A 20,814-nucleotide genomic window follows, 5' to 3' on the forward strand; every position below is an offset into this window, starting at 1 on the left:
ACAGGGGAGATAGGGGAGGCAAAATATGGCACACACAGGGAGCATAGGGAGGCAGAGTATGGGCACACAGGGAGCATAGGGGAAGCAGAGTATGGCACACACAGGGAGCATAGGGGAGGCAGAGTATGGCACACACAGGGAGCATAGGGGAGGCAGAGTATGACACACACAGGAGCCATAGGACAGGGGAGCATGGGGGAGGCCAGAGTAATGACACCACAGGGAGCATAGGGGAGGCAGAGTATGGCACACAGGAGCATAGGGGAGGCAGAGTATGACACACAGGGGAGCATAGGGAGGCAGAGTATGCACACACAGGGGAGCATAGGGAGGCAGAGTATGACACACACAAGGGAGCATAGGGGTAGGCAGAGTAGACACACACAGGAGCATAACAGAGTATGCCACACAGGGAGCATAGGGGGAGGCAGATGAACACACAGGGAGCATCATATGGCACAGTATCAGGACCAGTCATACTGTGCTACATACAGTGACATAATGCTGATGTATGTTTGTATGAGGTGTGAACAATGTGGGCAGTCTGGGTCTCAGGACAGTACAGGAATTTAGGGGTGTGAACAATAGACGTGTTACAAGTGTAATGCAAGGGGTTATTACGGGTATGACAATGCAGGTACTGATACCTTTTAAAGTTTACACAAGGTAAGCAGTCACATCAGGCAGATTTTATGTGGGAGGTCTCAGGCCGGATGCACCCCGCGGGCCTCCATTTGGACAGCACTGATCTGGGGCATAATTTAAATGACAATACAAACACAATGGCAACAGTAAAGTCGTAAAATGAAGTCTTTTTATTGTGAAACAATGTATCAGAAATCAGTTCTCTCCCTGGTCTGTTAATCAGCTGGCTGCTTCTACATTGTCTCAAGAATTAGAAAGGGGTACAAAAATAATGTTTGCAGCAGCAGCACAGTTACAAAACATTTAAATAAATGTATGGCGAAATTGTTTGAATTATATTTCCTTCCGTGATGCAAAAGTCGGTAGACAGACTTACTCACACAAAACAGACAAACCAAATATAAACATAATGCACCTTTAAGCTGGCAGTATATAGGCCACCGCTGTTATAATTAGCTACACATTAGACTCTGGGTCTCACTTACTAACTCTGGGCAAAGAGGTGCCTGGGCAGTTACCCATAGCAACCAGTGAGTGATTTGCTATAGTCCCCAGCTGCAGGGAAATAATGAAAGCTATTTTGATTGGTTTCCACGGGTTACTGCATTCGTACAAATTTGAGTAATTTTCACCTGTTGTCTTCAGATCATTAGGAGACTATTGTAGACTGTAAGCTCTTGTGGTTGGCAATTGATCTAATTTCAGTGTTACTGCAATTCTGTACTATGTAATGTGTGCCCATTTTTTATATGCTCCATGGAGCCGCAGTCTAATTTTGGCCAGAGATAATTAACTTTCTCAGCACAGTGCAGATTGGTTTAGAGAGATGCCTAATCAGATAGACTACGGCTTTTGTTGTGACCTGGAACCCAATGGTGACTGGAGTCTAATACATAATCAGCCAAAAACAAATTGAGTCATTTGCTTTACTGCAGCGGCATCTGGTAACAAATGGCATGTTCTGGGTTTTGTCCTTGCCCCAGTACAGAGCAATCTGTTGGAATAGACACACATTGCAGCTATTTTAACTCTTTCTCCTCCCCCCAAAGAATCCAAATAGGGGAACACTGGAAACATCAGTATTGACCTTCTACAAAAACTTCTCATTGCCTTCTTTAAAGCAGGGCTAGTTGAGATGGTACATAAAACCTCAGACTCTAACTCTGAATCCAACTTCTCCGTTTTTTAAGGAACAGTAACACCAAAAACTGAATGTGTATTAAGGTAATTAATGTACTGTGGCTCTGCACTGTTAAAACTGGTGTGTTTGTATGATAAAGACTACTATAGTTTATATAAACAAGTTGCCATGGGGGCAGCCATTCAAGCACAGGATACACAGTAGATAACAGATAAGTACTACTATAGTTTATATAAACAAGCTGCTGTGTAGCCATGGGGGCAGCCATTCAAGCACAGGATACACAGTAGATAACAGATAAGTACTACTATAGTTTATATAAACAAAGCTGCTGTGTAGCCATGGGGGCAGCCATTCAAGCACAGGAATACACAGTAGTAAACAGGAGTAAGTACTACTATAGTTTATATAACAAGCTGCTGTGTAGCCATGGGGGCAGCCATTCAAGCACAGGATACACACAGTAGATAACAGATAAGTACTACTATAGTTTATATTAAACAACTGTTGTTGTAGCCATGGGGGCAGCCATTCAAGCACAGGATACACAGTAGATAACAGATAAGCACTACTATAGTTTATATAAACAAGCTGCTGTGTAGCCATGGGGGCAGCCATTCAAGCACAGGATACACAGTAGATAACAGATAAGTACTATTATAGTTTATTTACACAAAAATCTCTATTTTGAAATCAAATTTGTTTCATTATTGTTTCCCCGGAGCAGTTCTTTGAGCTTGTTCAACCAATTATTAAAACCAGGGGCCCCCAAAAGTTGTTTTTTACCCGTAAGCCACATACAAAATGGCAAATAGGGACTGTGATTGGTTATTTGGTACTAACCTGTGTACCTGCAAACACATACAGCAGCAAGCAACAGGCACATTTTTCCTTTAGTTTGACACAGACTCAGAACCTTTGTTTTATGGGTTCCTCCGAATCCACTATTTTGGGATTAAGCCGAGCGCCTGAATCCTTTGTGAAAGATTCGGCTGAATACTGAACTGAATGCTAATTTGCTGCACACGGTTAAACATTTCTTTGTTTTGTGGCGAAGTCACGTGATTTTTAGGATTCAAATTCAGTTCAGCCAGGCACGAGGATTCAGCGGATTCCGAATCCTGTTGAAAAAGGCCTGGGATGATATGAAATGAATGGATTGGCAGCCTCCCTGTGTGGTTTCCCACATTCATAGAGAACAGGGATGTGGCCTCCTGCGTGTGGCCCTTCTATACGCAGCTGTTTGTCTATAGCGAGGAGGGTTAGAATGTGAGGAGTGAGTGTGAATATTGTACCATTCCCAGTTCCATTAGTTGAACAGAGATCTGAGGGCTACTGTGAATCCACTGATTTACTGGGGTCAGTAATACTCAGCGCACTAACTGAACATATCAGTCAGAGTATTGGCCTCAGAAGATTACAGTTATTTCGTACCCCGCTGTGCCATTCGCTTGCCCCTGCCGCACTGTAATCTGGAGGGTTTGTGTTTGATTCTATGGCAGTAGATCTGTGTTTGAAGTAAATGACATAGTGTCAGCGAGTGGTCTGAACTTGGAAATAGGGAGCTCTTGGGCTTTCATGCTGTGTTTATCCCCTCACATTTTTATCATATACTATATAATAAATTAGATTGTAAGTTTTGTGGGGCAGCACTTGCATTGCAGGGCTCATTGACTAATAAGAGTGCAATTGCCCTTAGCTCTGTGCCACTGTGTTAGTAAATCAGACCATATTAAAGGGTTATAATAAAAGGAAATCAGTGATATTAAAGGGATACTGTCATGGGAAATGAATCAGTTAATAGTGCTGCTCCAACAGAATTCTGCACTGAAATCCATTTCTCAAAAGAGCAAACAGATTTTTTTATATTCAATTTTGAAATCTGACATGGGGCTAGACATTTTGTCAATTTCCCAGCTGCCCCTGGTCATGTGACTTGTGCCTGCACTTAAGGAGAGAAATGTTTTCTGGCAGGCTGTTGTTTTTCCGTCTCAATGTAACTGAATGTGCCTCAGTGGGACATGGGTTTTTACTATTGAGTGTTGTTCTTAGATCTACCAGGCAGCTGTTATCTTGTGTTAGGGAGCTGTTGATCTGGTTACCTCCCATTGTTCTTTTGTTTGGCTGCTGGAGGGAAAAAGGGAGGGGGGTTGATATCCTCCAACTTGCAGTACAGCAGTAAAGAGTGATTGAAAGTTATCAGAGCACAAGTCACATGACTTGGGGCAGCTGGGAAATTGACCAATATGTCTAGCCCCATGTCAGATTTCAAAATTGAATAATAAAAAGATTCTGTTTGCTCTTTTGAGAAATGGATTTCAGTGCAGAATTCTGCTGGAGCAGCACTATTAACTGATTCATTTTGAAAAAAAAATTTTTTCCCATGACAGTATCCCTTTAAATATAAAGGTTGTATCATAGTACAGTCTGTGTGTTTCTGCCTCCCTTAGGAGCAATGTTACAGATTTCCTTGTTAGCAGCAGAAGGAGGTTGTTTTTCCCTTTGACAATTTCATTATATTCTGAAACAGAGCTGAGTCAGCGATTCGCATGAAGTGGAACATTTGTCTGTTCTACCCATGGCTTCGGTCCTGTGAGACAGTGAGAGTGCCTTGATACTTGCACTGTGTCTCGCTGCTTCTCCATAGACAGATATAGATTCAGCAGGTCCTGCAACAGCTACGGGGCCAGTGATTGGCAGTTTTAATATATATATATATATATATGCTTAAGGATGAGTTCTAACGAAATAGTTTTCCTGTGAGGCCCAGTAAGTCTAGTTCTGCTAAACTTCATAATAATGGAGGCAGATGGATGTGTGTCTACAATCTGGAATGGGCATACATCAGTGAAGATGGCTCCTAGGCCAGAAGGCCTCAGTGGAAGCCCAAGTCGTGATGAGGGTTATATCCCCTGTGTAGTCTCAAGATACAGAAGACTAGTGAGCAGTCTGGGACTCAACAAGGATGTGATATTAAAAATGTTGGCACCTGAATTCTGGCATTTTCATGTTAGCAAAATAACTAAGAACCAGCGGTGCTCACTTGAATGATTTTGCAAACACACTTATATTGTGGAGGTCCACGGATTTACTTCTAATACAGGTATGGGACCTGTTATCCAGAATGCTCGGGATCTGGGGCTTTCCACATAATGGCTTTTTACATAATTTGGATCTTATTCTTCATACGTAAGACATACGTCTACTAGAAAATAGGCCAGTTCTGCTTCCAGTAAGGATAAAATATATCTTAGATTGGATCATGTACAAGGCACTGTTTTATTATAACATAGGAAATGGGAATCCTTTTTAAAAATTTGGATTATTTGGATAAAATGGAGTCTATGGGAGATTCCTTTCTGTAATTCAAAGCTTTCCAGATAACGGGTTTCCATATAACACATCCCATATCTGTATCATTTACAGTAGGGGGTACATTATCCCTTATAATACACGAGTGATACTCAGAGTTCCCTGTATAACTCAGCCTGCAGCCTTGTGCCTTTATATGGTCACAGAACAACCCCTCAGTGACTTCTAATATCCTTATCATTTACAGTAGGGGGTACATTATCCCTTATAATACATGAGTGATACTCAGAGTTCCCTGTATAACTCAGCCTGCAGCCTTGTGTCTTTATATGGTCACAGAACAACCCCTCAGTGACTTCTAATATCCTTATCATTTACAGTAGGGGGTACATTATCCCTTTATAATACATGAGTGATACTCAGAGTTCCCTGTATAACTCAGCCTGCAGCCCTTGGTGCCTTTATATGGTCACAGAAAACCCCTCAGGTGACTTCTAATATCCTTATCATTTACAGTAGGGGGTACATTATCCCTTATAATACATGAGTAATACTCAGAGTTCCCTGTATAACTCAGCCTGCAGCCTTGTGCCTTTATATGGTCACAGAACAACCCCTCAGTAACTTCTAATATCCTTATCATTTACAGTAGGGGGTACATTATACCTTATAATACATGAGTGATACTCAGAGTTCCCTGTATAACTCAGCCTGCAGCCTTGTGCCTTTATATGGTCACAGAACAACCCCTCAGTGACTTCTAATATCCTTATCATTTACAGTAGGAGTATCTCATAGATGAATCATTTCCTCATATATACAACATTAGTAATTAGTGGTACACTACCAGATCAACGTTGCATTTTTATGACATAACTGTGCTCTTTAATCGGCAGTAAATCAGCAGCTGATAAACATGGACTTATATATTTATCTTTATGCGGAAAATCCTGTTAAACCCTGTGGGAATTAATACTCAGACAGTAGTTACATTCCAGCTGGGATTAGTTTAACTCAGTATTACATGGTAAATAACAAAACATGATCACTGATAAAATCCATTCCACATGGAATCACTGCGTGAATAATTTGACTGCATATTATCAGATAAGGTCACACATATTGGATGATTTTGGCTGCATTGCTGGACTGTCTAGATGATGAAATCAAAGATGATTTAATTAAAAATATTTGTGACTTTTTCCATATTTAATATTAAAGGGAAATTGGCAGTCAGGTTAGACTGAGAGAGCCCTGATAAACCATTGGATGAAACCAAACTACAAGGGGACACGTATTGGTAGTTGCTGTTTTGGCTGCAGTTTCTAACACCTTGATGAACCGGCTATAAACAGACTTCTTTTAACATCTTATTTTCACACTCTGCTTTACTTCATTGGCACATTCGTTGGAACAATGTATGCATAATTTGCAGCTTCTGGGACCTGTGCCGGATCCTGTAAATTTGGTGTAAAGGAACAATTATGCACTCGGGGCAAAAATACCTTCAAAAGCCGCTTTTGTGCATCTCAGCCCAGTTCTCTTACTGTGTCTGACTTTGTAGGAAAATATTTCTCAAAGTGACTCAAAACACCATTGCAGTTATCCTGCCGCAGACATTGAGCTGTAGTTACTGACCTGCTAACAAGTGGGGTTCCCTGAATTGTGCTTAGTACAGATTTGGTTTCCACCTGGCCAGCAAGTAAGGCTTCATCAGTGTTATTAATAGAGAAGAAAGAATAATATTGGAAGGCCAGGTTTTTTTTTTACCAGAAAGGTGGCCCCCCAAGTACAGGAGAATACCTATGCTACCATAGTGTTTTTGTCTGTACAGGCTATGGGCATGCTTAGGGGTTTTTTCCTTCTAAATTGTGCTTCGTACAGAGGAAGTTTTTCTTTATTAAGTACTTGCCTCCTGATACAGAAAAGAAATAGCATAACAAATATACAAAGCATTAAACATAATTATATCTAATGCACATTATGATAACTAGCTGATGCCAGCTAGTGATGGGAGAATTTGGGGCAATTTGCTTCGCCGAAAAATTTGCTAATTTCCCACGGAATTCATGAAACAGCGAAAAATTCACGAAAGACACCAGTTTTGCGATTTTATTCGCCGGCGGTGAATCGCTGGAATTCACAGTGATTTTGTGCCTAGCGAATAAATTCGCCCATCACTAATCCCAACATAAATGCTATATACCGTTATCTGGAAACCCGTTATCCAGAAAGCTCCAAATTATGGGAAGGCCATCTCCCATAGACTCCATTTTATCCAAATAACCCACATTTTTAAAAATGATTCATTTTTCTCTGAAATAACAGTACCTTGTACTTGATCCCAGCTAAGATATAATTAATCATTATTTGAGGCAAAACCAGCCTATTGGGTCTATTCAATGTTTATATGATTTTCTAGTAGACTTAAGGTATGAAGATCCAAATTACGTAAAGATCCGTTATCTGGAAAACCCCAGGTCCCGAGCATTCTGGATAACAGGTCCCATTCCTGTAGCTTATAACTTAATGCTTGTACATACAAACTGTACAAGCATTACAATACATACAAAGCTGCATGTATAAAGCAGCACAATCAGATGTATATACCAGTTTGCGATGCTGCTTATATTACAACCTACGATGCAGCTTCTCAGCAATCAGCACAGTCTGACCAAATGCCACCTGAATCCCAAACATCACAAACACAAATCAAAGGTCTGATATCAGGAAGACAAAAGTTTGGGCTACTTACTCTACCTTAAACTGTATAAGCCTCATCAGAAATATAGAAAAGAGCAAACATTTCTGGGGGTGAAAAGTAATAGCCCACTACCCAAATGTTATCACCATTAGTAAGAGACTCACAGTGGGTCAAACTGAATGTTCATTGTTGCTTCATTCATCCTTTACACTAAAGAACGTATCTTCCCCAGCTTCCCCAGTATCATCTCCACCACCACTGGACAGGGGAGGACTTCACACACCGTTTACTCCAGGTCTAAAAGCGGACAACAGAGCTGACTAAGAACAGAATGCCCAAATCATAACCCCTGTGTCGCTTGAATGTCCCATAGGTCCACTCCTGGTAACTACAACCAGAGAGGCAAGGAATGGCCAAAGCAGCAGAGACTTGTTTGTAGACATCTATGTTAAAGGGGCACTGAAGTAAGAAGTGGTCCATTGTTTCCACCAGAACATTCCTTCCGTGGGCAATCACGGTCATCAGTGCGTCTGTACTTCAGATTGTCATTAACATAGAGCACCAGATTCCCTAAACTTTGGGGGAAATTGACTAAAGAGAGCCCTGATCTCAACACTTCGTCTGGACATTCCTTCAGGGCCAGTGATGCATGAAAATAGGAACCAAGACTCTCCCATCGATCTTCCTTCTGGGAGAAGCCCTGATCTCCCCAACAGACACACACCACCGCCTCATCTCCTTTAGACTGCAACATAAGGCGGGAAAGCACCATGAGGAGCACGCACGCTATTTACCAAGCTGCCTCTCTATCTAATTAGCATCCTTGAGCCTGAAAGAACTCCCTGAAGGACTGATTTACATACTCCACCCCCAGACAGGCTCAAATTGAGGTCCCAAAGATCTCTGTCCCCTCTGAGAGTACTCTGAGAGGACACCCTCACCATACAGTGATCTGAAAATTCCACAGCCGTCACCTGACCGGCCAGACTAGCTAAACTATTATGAAAGATGCTATCACTGTGGAACCTCCCAAATCCATAGGTCATTGGTCACAGCCAAAACACTGGGCTTTAAAATTGGAAGGTTTGATCCTGCTAAACAGCTCCCTCCTTGCTTGCCCCACATGCACCATATTTGTTTTAGGGATGCACTGAATCCACTAGTTTGGATTCGGCCGAACCCCCGAATCCTTCATATTCGGGGGTTAATATGCAAACTTAAGGGTGGGAGGGGGAACATGTTTTTACTTCCTTGTTTTGTGACAAAAAGTCATACAATTTCCTCCCCACCCCTAATTTACATATGCAAATTAGGATTAGGATTCGGTTGGGCCGGGCAGAAGGATTTGGCCGAATCCGAATCCTGCTGAAAAAGGCAGAATCCTGGCTGAACCGAAGCCTGGATTCGATGCATCCCTAATTTGTTTTATTTCACACATTCATACCAGGAACTTTTCTTTTGCCATGAACATTCACATAACTTAGGCCACTCCCACTGGCCACCTAATTTGCTGTACTAAAGTGCTGGCCACTCCTGTACCCAAAACACTGTTCCCTGTGCCCACGTTCATCTCTTGCACAGACATGTTTGAGCCTTGCCGAGTTTGACCTGATCCCCCCAAAACTTGCCCCCCCACACATTTACAGATTATTTTTTACTACACTCGCCAGTCGAAACCTTAGACAGCTGCTCATCGATCTACTCCTCACTACAGTCTGGAAACAACACCATTAGGAATTGCTGAACTGCAAGAGTCCATAGTAAACCTTGGCATTTTTCTTTGTTGTCTGTGCATTCATGTTGTCACCATCAAGGACAGCTTTTCCCCACTCTGGAACAGATGTTGTAGCAATTTCCAAATTCACTGGCTGCTATGAGATTTCCCCAGCACTATCAGGGTGCACTTGCTGCTCTGTGTGGTTATTTTCTACAATGGGGCAAACTGCTTCCATTTCAACTTTTCTTCCACAACTGCTTTGCACTTCTTACAGTCAAGTTACTGTGTCTACTGCTGCAGCCACATTAGAATTAGCTTTCTGTACATTGGGACCCGCACTGCAAGTGCCAACTGCACCCCAACATTCTCAGGTGCTGCTGTACTCCTGCTGTTCCTGCTGAATTGTGCTTAGTACAGGGGATACCTATGCTGCCATAGTTTTATGGGATCTCTCTGTACAGACTATGAGCAAACGTAGGGGACTGTTCCTGCTGAATTGTGCTTAGTACAGGGAATACCTATGCTGCCATAGTTTTATGGGATCTCTCTGTACAGACTATAAGTAAACTTAGGGGACTGTTTCTGCTGAATTGTGCTTAGTACAGGGGAATACCTATGCTGCCATAGTTTTATGGTATTTCTCTGTACAGACTATGAGTAAACTTAGGGGACTGTTCCTGCTGAATTGTGCTTAGTACAGGGGAATACCTATGCTGCCATAGTTTTATGGGATCTCTCTGTACAGACTATGAGCAAACTTAGGGGCTGTTCCTGCTGAATTGTGCTTAGTACAGGGAATACCTATGCTCCCATAGTTTTATGGGATCTCTCTGTACAGGCTATGAGCAAACGTAGGGGCTGTTCCTGCTGAATTGTGCTTAGTACAGGGGAATACCTATGCTGCCATAGTTTTATGGTATTTCTCTGTACAGACTATGAGCAAACTTAGGGGACTGTTCCTGCTGAATTGTGCTTAGTACAGGGGAATACCTATGCAGCCATAGTTTTATGGGATCTCTCTGTACATACAGACTATGAGCAAACTTAGGGGCTGTTCCTGCTGAATTGTGCTTAGTACAGAGGAATACCTATGCTGCCATAGTTTTATGGGATCTCTCTGTACAGACTATGAGCAAACTTAGGGGCTGTTCCTGCTGAATTGTGCTTAGTACAGGGGAATACCTATGCTGCCATAGTTTTATGGGATCTCTCTGTACAGACTATGAGCAAACTTAGGGGCTGTTCCTGCTGAATTGTGCTTAGTATAGGGAATACCTATGCTGCCATAGTTTTATGGGATCTCTCTGTACAGACTATGAGCAAATTTAGGGGCTGGTCCTGCTGAATTGTGCTTAGTACAGGGAATACCTATGCTGCCATAGTTTTATGGGATCTCTCTGTACAGACTATGAGCAAACGTAGGGGACTGTTCCTGCTGAATTGTGCTTAGTACAGGGGAATACCTATGCTGCCATAGTTTTATGGGATCTCTCTGTACAGACTATGAGCAAACTTAGGGGCTGTTCCTGCTGAATTGTGCTTAGTACAGGGAATACCTATGCTCCCATAGTTTTATGGGATCTCTCTGTACAGGCTATGAGCAAACGTAGGGGCTGTTCCTGCTGAATTGTGCTTAGTACAGGGGAATACCTATGCTGCCATAGTTTTATGGTATTTCTCTGTACAGACTATGAGCAAACTTAGGGGACTGTTCCTGCTGAATTGTGCTTAGTACAGGGGAATACCTATGCAGCCATAGTTTTATGGGATCTCTCTGTACATACAGACTATGAGCAAACTTGGTGGCTGTTCCTGCTGAATTGTGCTTAGTACAGAGGAATACCTATGCTGCCATAGTTTTATGGTATCTCTCTGTACAGACTATGAGTAAACTTAGGGGACTGTTCCTGCTGAATTGTGCTTACTACAGGGGAATACCTATGCTGCCATAGTTTTATGGTATCTCTCTGTACAGACTATGAGTAAACTTAGTGGACTGTTCCTGCTGAATTGTGCTTAGTACAGGGGAATACCTATGCTGCCATAGTTTTATGGGATCTCTCTGTACAGACTATGAGCAAACTTAGGGGCTGTTCCTGCTGAATTGTGCTTAGTACAGGGAATACCTATGCTCCCATAGTTTTATGGGATCTCTCTGTACAGGCTATGAGCAAACTTAGGGGCTGTTCCTGCTGATTTGTGCTTAGTACAGGGAATACCTATGCTGCCATAGTTTTATGGGATCTCTCTGTACAGACTATGAACAAATGTAGGGGACTGTTCCTGCTGAATTGTGCTTAGTACAGGGGAATACCTCTGCTGGCATAATTTTATGGGATCTCTCTGTACAGACTATGAGCAAACTTAGGGCACTGTTCCTGCTAAATTGTGCTTAGTACAGGGAATCAGGGCCGCAATCAGGGGGGGACAGGGGGTCAAGTGTCCCGGGCCTGAAGGGGGGCCCGGCAGTGCTGCATTTTTGAAAGAGCCGGGCCCCCCTTACAAACGCCTGAGCAGTGCGGCCATTTCTCAGGTTGCCGAATGCGGAAGTGCCGAACAGCCGAAGTCCCGAAGCGACGAAAAGACCCAAAGTCACAAAAACAGCCGAAGCCGAGTTTTATGGGATCTCTATGTACAGACTATGAGCAAATTTAGGGGCTGGTCCTGCTGAATTGTGCTTAGTACAGGGAATACCTATGCTGCCATAGTTTTATGGGATCTCTCTGTACAGACTATGAGCAAACTTAGGGGACTGTTCCTGCTGAATTGTGCTTAGTACAGGGAATACCTACAGTATGCTGTCATAGTTTTATGGGATCTCTCTCCCTATATATATATATATATATATATATATAAACAAACAAACTATATATATATTTATATCATTGCTATTGAAAGCAGTGCTTATTTTTACCATTTTCTGATCCCGGCTCCCCGGAGAACTGAATTTGTTACATTGTTTCATGTGTATGAACCAGAGGACAGAAATGGAAAGACTCTGCATTCACATGTAAGTTAATTAATTGATGGATATTGGAAAGATTCTTAGAATTATATTTTCTTTTGTATAAGCAAAATCAGTTTTTTTTGGTGTAGTTCTCCTTTAACAGAAAACACTGCTCTGTGTTGCAGCTCCATAGCCAAGTAATGGAAGTGTCAGCATCTTAGGAACCCCGACCAAGCAGCTGGGTGCTGAGCAGTTGCACATGAATCCATTTAATGTGAGTTTACCCCAGCCGCATCCAGATGTTGTTCCCACCCCAATTGGCTCCTGCGCTGAGCAGCCTCCCCTGATGCACCCAAAGGAACTTATTTACTCACTGTGGGACCATGTTCTGTGCAGTAAACGGGGCTAAACTACAGTACAGATGGGCTGTCACATCCGCTGCTGAACTAACATCATACCCAAGGGGATAGGAAGTGTTCAGAAGCATATAGGAAATGGATTGCAGAGGATGCTGGGATTTATAGTTCATAATATTGAGAGGGTCCCACGGCTGATATTTCTAGCTTGGAGAGATGTTTGACCCTTCTTGAAGTTGCCTGATTCCAGAGATCTCAGTGTAGCCTCAATATGGTGGAAAAACCATTTTCAAGAGAGCAGCACTGGAGAAGAATGCACAGACAATCCAAGTATATTTTGACTTTCACATTCCATTTTGACCATGGGAAAGAGAGCAGCCCAGGAGCAGGGAGTACACAGAATCAGCGCTCTGTCCCTCAGTAAGTCCTGGGGGTAATGAGATACAGTTACCCGAGATGAGGTTGCTAATGAGGTCCCTGGTTTGCTCCCAAGTCAATTTATCCCTATAAGAAGGTTTCAATAAACATAGTAGGGGTCGTGTATGACTTCCAAGGCAGTGGACAAAGGGCACAAAACAGATGCAAAGTTCTCGTTTATTTGCACGTTTCACACTGCCATTATTATTATTATTAACATATAGAGACATATTCCGCAGCGCTGTATGTACAAAAAACATACACAATTACATACATAGTGACCAGTAACCAAGACAAAGAGGGCCCTGCGCAAAAGAGCTAACAATTCAAAACTCGAGCTTACAATCTCAGTCTAAATCTATTGCAGAATTGCCGCAGGCTTATACCACGGAGCTCAGACCAGTGGTGGCCCCATGAATGCAAAGCTGCCTGCAGTTGGGGCATTTGTATGCAGTTGCCACTCTCCCGTCCCCTAACTTTTGCGTCATTCAGTTTCAGAGTGCAGACAACTGTGGCTGCTCTTATGAATACAATGCTGCCCATTTCTGTGCATTTATATTTATTCCTGCTCCTTCCCCGTGTTGTGCAGCTCGGCCATTCTCCTGGGCAGACTTGCCCTTGTGCCCCCTAGTGTTCTTGCCAGGGACATAGCGGACGCCCCTAGGCCTGCTGTTATTTGTCGCCCCATACCCTCCCCTTTAATCACACACATTTTTGGAGAAATGGGGATTGGTGCATGGGAAGTTTAAAAAACAATCGTATCTCCTGCACATCCCCAGTGTTTCTGAACCAATGTGGTTGTGATTGGACATCATGCCGCCCCCCTAAAATCCTGCTGCCCCAGGCCTGGATCTTGGTGGCCTTTTCACAAATCCGAGCCTGGTTCTTGCACTTCTGTCGGGGGGATAAGTAAATGACCCCTCATGTTTTCCAAGTTGCTTCTCATTTTCACATGCCGTGCGTTACAACTATGGATGCACCGAATCCACTATTTTTGGGTTTGGCCGAACCCCTGAATCCTTTGTGAAAGATTTGGCCGAATACAGAACCAAACCCGCATTGGCACATGCAAATAAGAGTGGAAGGGAAGTGTTACATTTTCTAACTTCCTTTTTGTGACAAAAAGGATTCACATTCGGTTCGGCCAGGCACAAGGATTCTGCCGAATCCTGAGGAAAAAGTCTGAATCCTTAGCATTAAACCGTATCCTAGATTCGGTGCATCCCTAATCGCAACACAGCCGGCTGCAGAATTGAGCCAGGTAAGTAGCCCTGTCCTGACGCATATCTTCGGTTTATTTGATATACAGATACAGTTACTAAGGAAAACTTCTATACAAAGGTCGCAGGGATTTTATGGTAATGAATGAAAGAGAAACTATTTATGTTCCTGTCCTGAGCCGAGTTCAAGTGATAAAAACGTGATTGCCTCACATAAGCTACTGGCACTTATTAACCCTTTCCCTCCCGCTTCTTTATTGCTATTGTAATGGGCGTCATTGTTTGGATATGACGTGATACAATAGGGAAATCCTCCGGTTACAATGAAACAAACTGTAGTGTAATGTCATTGTGCGACTGCTGCAAGATCAGGTGTTTGGCCCATTCACCCTTTCCCCTATGGAGCGTCTTGTAATAACTGGGAATTTTACTGCTTCTCCTTGTGCATTCCCAATTCCTTTCACACTGGAGAAAATCCCCAAGCAGCCATTCAGTTAATTACAAAGTAGCTTTTTCATAGGCAAATGAGCTTGGACATTCCAGGATTAAGTGTCCCTGCCTGGATATGGCAGCTCTGTGCCCAAATCATTTGCTTCCAGTCCTTGTATTCTGGCACTTCTCTGCCTGCTCAAATACAGTTCTGTATGAAACACAATGATAGACTGCTGTCTGGTTGCCAGGGCTTAATTACCCTAGCGACTAAGTTTGAAATTCAGAATAGAAGATGAACAGGACAGGACCTTAAAATTATTATGAACACTGTTTTCTTATTAGTGTTTTTTCTTTTAGACAGGGAAAAGTCTACTCAAGCATTGGTTCTATACAGATTAATAAACCAATGCTTAACTAAAAAACATGTTTTTTTCCCCAAAAGCTCGAAATTGTGTAAATAGGCCTCCCTGAGTTCTTCTGTAACTCAGATACTAAATTGTATATTTTGTTTTAAGTGCAGATATGGGACCTGTTATCCAGAATGCTTGGGACCTGGGGTTTTCCCAGATAACGGATCTTTCCATAATTTGGATCGTCATCCCTTAAGTCTACCAGAAAATCATGTAAACATGAAATAAACCCAATAGGCTGGTTTTGCTTCCAATAAGGATTAATTATATCTTAGTTGGGATCAAGTACAAGTTACTGTTTTATTATTACAGAGAAAAGGGAAATCATTTTCTGAAATTCTGATTATTCGTATAAAATGGAGTCTATGGGAGACAGGCGTTCTGTAATTCCGAGCTTTCTGGATAACGGGTTTCCAGATAACGGGTCCCATACCTGTATTAAAAATTTGCTTTGACTTACATTTTCAAAAGTTTTGGGTGGAGTTCCCTTTAATGGTCTGTCTCTGTCTGCCCGAACATGCAATCCACTGCAAGACCCACTGAAAGGAGTGAAGTGAAGCTGCTCACGCATCGATTGGGCTTTTGAGATGTCCATACATGTATAATATGTTGAATGCTAAATTGTTGGGATTGCTACATGTTATTGTATACCTATACGGATCCGAGTTTTCCAATTGCCCAGTACATGCACCAGTCACCGGCTAACATGGATTTCCCTATTGCTGAACCTATGGCCTAACAATTACTCGGTGGCGTGTTTGTATACCCTTTAAATGATGGCTTCCGACAGTGCTGGTGCCTGGCGGGCGTCTAGTTTGTGTTGGGGTAGAATCTATAGCATTCCATTGCCCTGTGTAACTGCTGTGGTCACATACACAGCTGCCGGATGCTTATGTGTGCGTGTAAACAAGCACACGGCTGGGGGAAGCATGCGCATGTAAACATGTTCCTTTCTGAAAAAGTTCCATTTAACTCCCCGCCACTCAGATGCTTGCAGCTCAAACAGCTGGAGGGCCTCATGTTTAACATCAGAAGCAATTAGCACTGTGCCAGATGTATAAACCATACACAGTACTTTTGCTGTAAATAACAGGGTATAATTGAAGCAAATTTCACCATATTAACTAATTAAAAAATGAATAAAGTTGTTATTTGTGAACGTAAGCTGTTGAGGTGGTTCACCTTTAAGGTACCCTTTAGTATGTCAATTTAGTCAATTGGTCTTCATTGGTTATATATATAGTTTTTTAATCAATGGCCTTCTCTGTCTGACTCTCTTCAGCTTTCAAATACGGGTCACTGACCCCATCTAAAAAACAAATGCTCTGTAAGGGCTCTTACACACGGACGTTTGTTTGTGCATTGCGATTTCTTCCGTTCAGCCGCAGGGGAGCGCAGGAGTTGATGCATTGAATTATTGTCAAGGGGACTGTACTCACACAGATGCAAGTAAGTGCAAGTTGGGACGCAGCGTGTTGCATTTTATCTGCGTTCGTTGCATACATGTGTTTGTGTGAGTACAGCCCCATTGACAATAATTCAATGCGTCTACTCCTGCGGGTGAACGGAAGAAATCGCAATGCAGGGGAGTGCACAAACAAACGCCCCTGTGTAAGAGCCCTAAGGCTACAAATTTTTTTTATTGCTACTTTTTTATTACTCCTCTTACTATTTAGGCCTCTCCGATCCATATTCCAATCCCATGCATGGTTGCTAGGGCAATCTGGACCCTAGCAACCAGACGGCTGAAATTACAAACTGCAGAGCCGCTGAATAAAAAAGCGAAATAACCACAAATAATAAAACATGAAAACCAATTGCAATTTGCCTCAGCATATCCCTCTCTGCGTCATACTAACAGTTAATTCAAAGGCGAACAACCCCTTTCATAGTGGGCAGGTAGGGCAACGCAGCACAAAATCTCCTGTACCTGTCGGTGCAAATCAAGGCTGCATTGAGAGCACAGGCAGCGCAGGATCATTAATCGAAACAGTGCTCTTTATCTGATAGTAAATGCCCGCTGCCAGCATCCTGTTTGCAGTCTTACGGGGGATGCTGGGAGCTGTAGTGCAGTAAGAGCAGCAGTGATAAATAAATGCTTGAGGTCACATTAGCAGCATCCTCTGTATATTCCGTCTGTGGTTATTTGAGCATAGGGATAGACACAGGTTGAATCTGTTTGATAGACATCACTATGTGCAGGTAATCAGATGTATCCCCACCCCTTTGCCCCCCTCCATCCTCCTAGGCTGCTATCATTAGTGCAGGCACTAGGACCCTGTGGCACCTCCACCCCCTGATCTGTGTGTATCTATCCCTTCCCCACTCTGACTGCCACATTTCCCTGGATCGCTCTCCCTTTCACCCTTCTCTCTCCTGCGACACCGAAATGTGGATCTTCCGTTCCGCTTGCCCCATCGCTCTGGGGAGCAGGTGTGCACCACGACAAACCCTTTCTATACCAGCCTTGGGGAGGGAGCGAGGGAGGGCGTTGGGGAGGGGCACCATTTCGAATAGGATGTGTCTCTTTTTTTTTTTTTTTTCCTCCTTTCCCTACCCCGAATGCTTGCGGGACTACAGATTAATGTGTGTTTATACATGTAGTCAAACGTGAGAGTGCAGTGGGGTGTGTGCATGTGTCGGTGTGTGCGAGTGTGGGGACATTGTTGTAGGAAGGGACGAGGAGAGAGGGACGCTGGAAGGATGCTCCTCATTCTGCATCACATACTTATTGCAGTTATTCATTTCTTTAGACGGGGACAGCAGGGTTTTCTGAAGGCTGAAGACTCGCCGGCACTGTGTTCTGAAGCCCTGCAGGTAAGTGGCAGTTCTTCCTCATGCATGTCTGCTGATTGGCCAACACTGGAATGTTGACTTATTTCCCGGTGCAGTGAGATATTTCACAGTTTGCTGCTTAGTTTAAATGCACGCCAGTTACTGACGTCTGTCACTCAACCAGAGAGACTGGGCTCCTGTGTGTTGCTCTACAACTGCTTATAGAATGCCAGCAGGCTTTGCAGTAAAAAAAAGGAGTTAAATAAAATGTCTACGTAGAAATGCTCACCCCCTTCTCTTTAACTGAGATGGAGGGGGTCCTGAAATAGAACCACCACCTGTGCCAGTGATTAGCACTTTTAGCCAAGAGCAAGCACCCACTTTTGGAGTGTGCGTCTTCCTATGAGTTAAATAACTGGGAGAATATGTTCTTGGACTTTTTTATTGGTTTATGCCACCAGAAGTGCCAGGCAATGGAGAGGGGACATGGCACTTACTATTTGCCAAACTTGTATTGCCCCACCACTCTGTATGCTGTTGGCTCAATAGAAATAATAATAATTTGTGGGTATTTCAGGCTTGCTCCTCTTTTTCTACAGGGTGCAGTGAGTGTGAAAGTAGTAATAACAAATAGGAGTTATTGCCATGCAGTTACACTTGTGTTAATGCCCAACAGTTGTTTCCATCTAAAAGGTACAGACGTATAACCAGAATACAATGGATGGAAAGGCTCCATCTCTACCATGACACCCTACTGGTCTTTGCCATCATAATGGGCAATAAGACGACTCAGATATTTAGTTATTCTCAACATGGCAGACCAACAACAACTGTATGTTATCCTGTATAGTCACGTGTAACATAAATAAAACAAAATACCTTGCAGTAATAATAACCAGTGGTATATTGCTGAGCTGGAGTGATATCCAACAGTGTCCCCAGTAATGTTCATTAAGGTAGATCCTGCCAAACAGAAACATGTGCCTTGGATTTGTCCTTCTCTATAATAACCAACAGGTGGGTGATAAGCTACAGGAATGACCAGTGGGGGGAATATGCTGTATAAAAGCCCACAGGAGGGTGCTGCTGTACAGTGATATTGTGAAATAATAATATCTAACAGGTGGATCTGTATTATAATAATAATAATAATAATAATAATAATAGCCAGATAGGCGTCTGCTATACACAATGGCCAGTGAGTGGATTCTTCTGTGCAGTTTTAATAAGGGCACATTTACTAATAACCAGTGGATCCTTCTGTGTATGAATAGTCTATAAGGGATAATATTCAACAGGTGAGTCCTTCTGTATGTTAACATCAAATGGAATGTTTATGTTCAACAGGCATCTTCTTATGCATTATAATAGAAAGATAATAAAAGTAGTATCAAACAGGTGTATGCTTCCGTCTTATAAATATTATTTAATAGGGGAATAATATCCAACAGGTTTATCTTCCTTTATAAACTTCTTTACAATAATATTTCCTATATAGTAGTAGTAAGGGGTAATATCCAGCAGGTGGATCCTTCTGTATAATAATATCCAATAGGAGGTAATATCCAAGAGGTGAAGCCTTCTGTATAATAATAGCCAATAAGAGGATAATATTCATCAGGTGGGACCTTCTGTATAATTATAGCCAATAAGGGTTTAAAATCAGCAAGGAGAATCTTTCTGTTTATAACCAAATAAGGGAAATATCCAATAGTTGGACCATCTGTGATATAATAGGCTATAACCAAAAAAGGGGCAATATACAACAGGTAAATCTTCTGTATAACAATAGCCAGTAAGGGAGTGATATCAAACAGGTGGTTCCTTCTTTATAATAATAGCCAAAATGTGAGTATTATGAAACAGTTGGGCCCTTCTGTATAATAACAGCCAATAAGGGGGTAATATCCATGAGGTGGATCGTATGTATAATAACCAATAAGGGGGTAATTTTCAATAGGTGGGTCATTCTCTATAAAAAATGGCAAGAGGAGGTATTATCCAACAAGGGGATCTTTTTTTCTATTAATAGCCAATAAGGGGTTAATATCAATGAGATGGATCTTCTGTATAATAATAGCCAATAAGGGGGTTTTATCAAACAGTTGGGTCCTTCTTTATAATAATAGCCAATAAGAGGGTAATGTCTATGAAGTGGCTCTTCTGTATAATAATAGCCAAATAAAAGGGTAACATCCATCAGATGTAACTTTCTGTATAATAATAACCAATAAGGGGGTAATATCCACCAGGCAGATCCTTCTGTATAAAAATGACCCATAACCATTGCCAGGAGGACTGCTTAATATTTACATATATATTTTAGCATTTTCTGTCGGGCACAGTGTTCTGTGTTGGTTCCTCAGTACATCTGTCTGGATTTTTCAGTACACAGATTCCTAACAGGATTATTTTGAGATGATGCCTAATAAGATTTGTGCAGAAGAAGGATATTTCACAGGAGAACGTGTGTCTGGGAAGAAGCATAGGAGACTCGTTGCTAATAGGTACTGTAAAAATGGAAATCTCTTGAGGTGTTCCAAACAGGACAGTGGTTAGCAATGAGGATTTGTAGCAGCAACAAGTTGTAGGGGCATATTTATTAGCATCACAGTGATGTTGCCTATAGCAACCAATCAGGTCTTTGCTTTTGTTTTCTAACTTGTAGGTGACTGTTCAAATCGAATCACTGAGTGGTTGCTATGGGCAACATCACCGGTGATGCTTGTTTCCAGTGT

The 20,814-nt window shown here is 42.4% G+C and overlaps 1 protein-coding gene across 5 annotated transcripts in view; it reads left to right on the forward strand.

The window, feature by feature from the left end:
- LOC108705781 (cGMP-dependent 3',5'-cyclic phosphodiesterase-like) overlaps window positions 1-20,814 on the forward strand; it is a 296,620-nt gene that overhangs the window by 87,252 nt on the left and 188,554 nt on the right. For 2 of the 5 annotated variants that reach the window (XM_041582772.1, XM_041582771.1), the window contains exon 2: window positions 18,055-18,118. In XM_041582772.1, the coding sequence (XP_041438706.1) occupies window positions 18,055-18,118 (64 nt within the window). Of the gene's footprint in view, window positions 1-17,626; window positions 17,735-17,868; window positions 18,119-20,814 lie in introns of those variants that run through there. The other 3 variants (XM_041582773.1, XR_005965535.1, XM_041582770.1) reach the window with 3 other exon arrangements.

Source organism: Xenopus laevis, chromosome 2L (genome assembly GCF_017654675.1).
Source record: "Xenopus laevis strain J_2021 chromosome 2L, Xenopus_laevis_v10.1, whole genome shotgun sequence".
NCBI classification, from domain to species: domain Eukaryota; kingdom Metazoa; phylum Chordata; class Amphibia; order Anura; family Pipidae; genus Xenopus; species Xenopus laevis.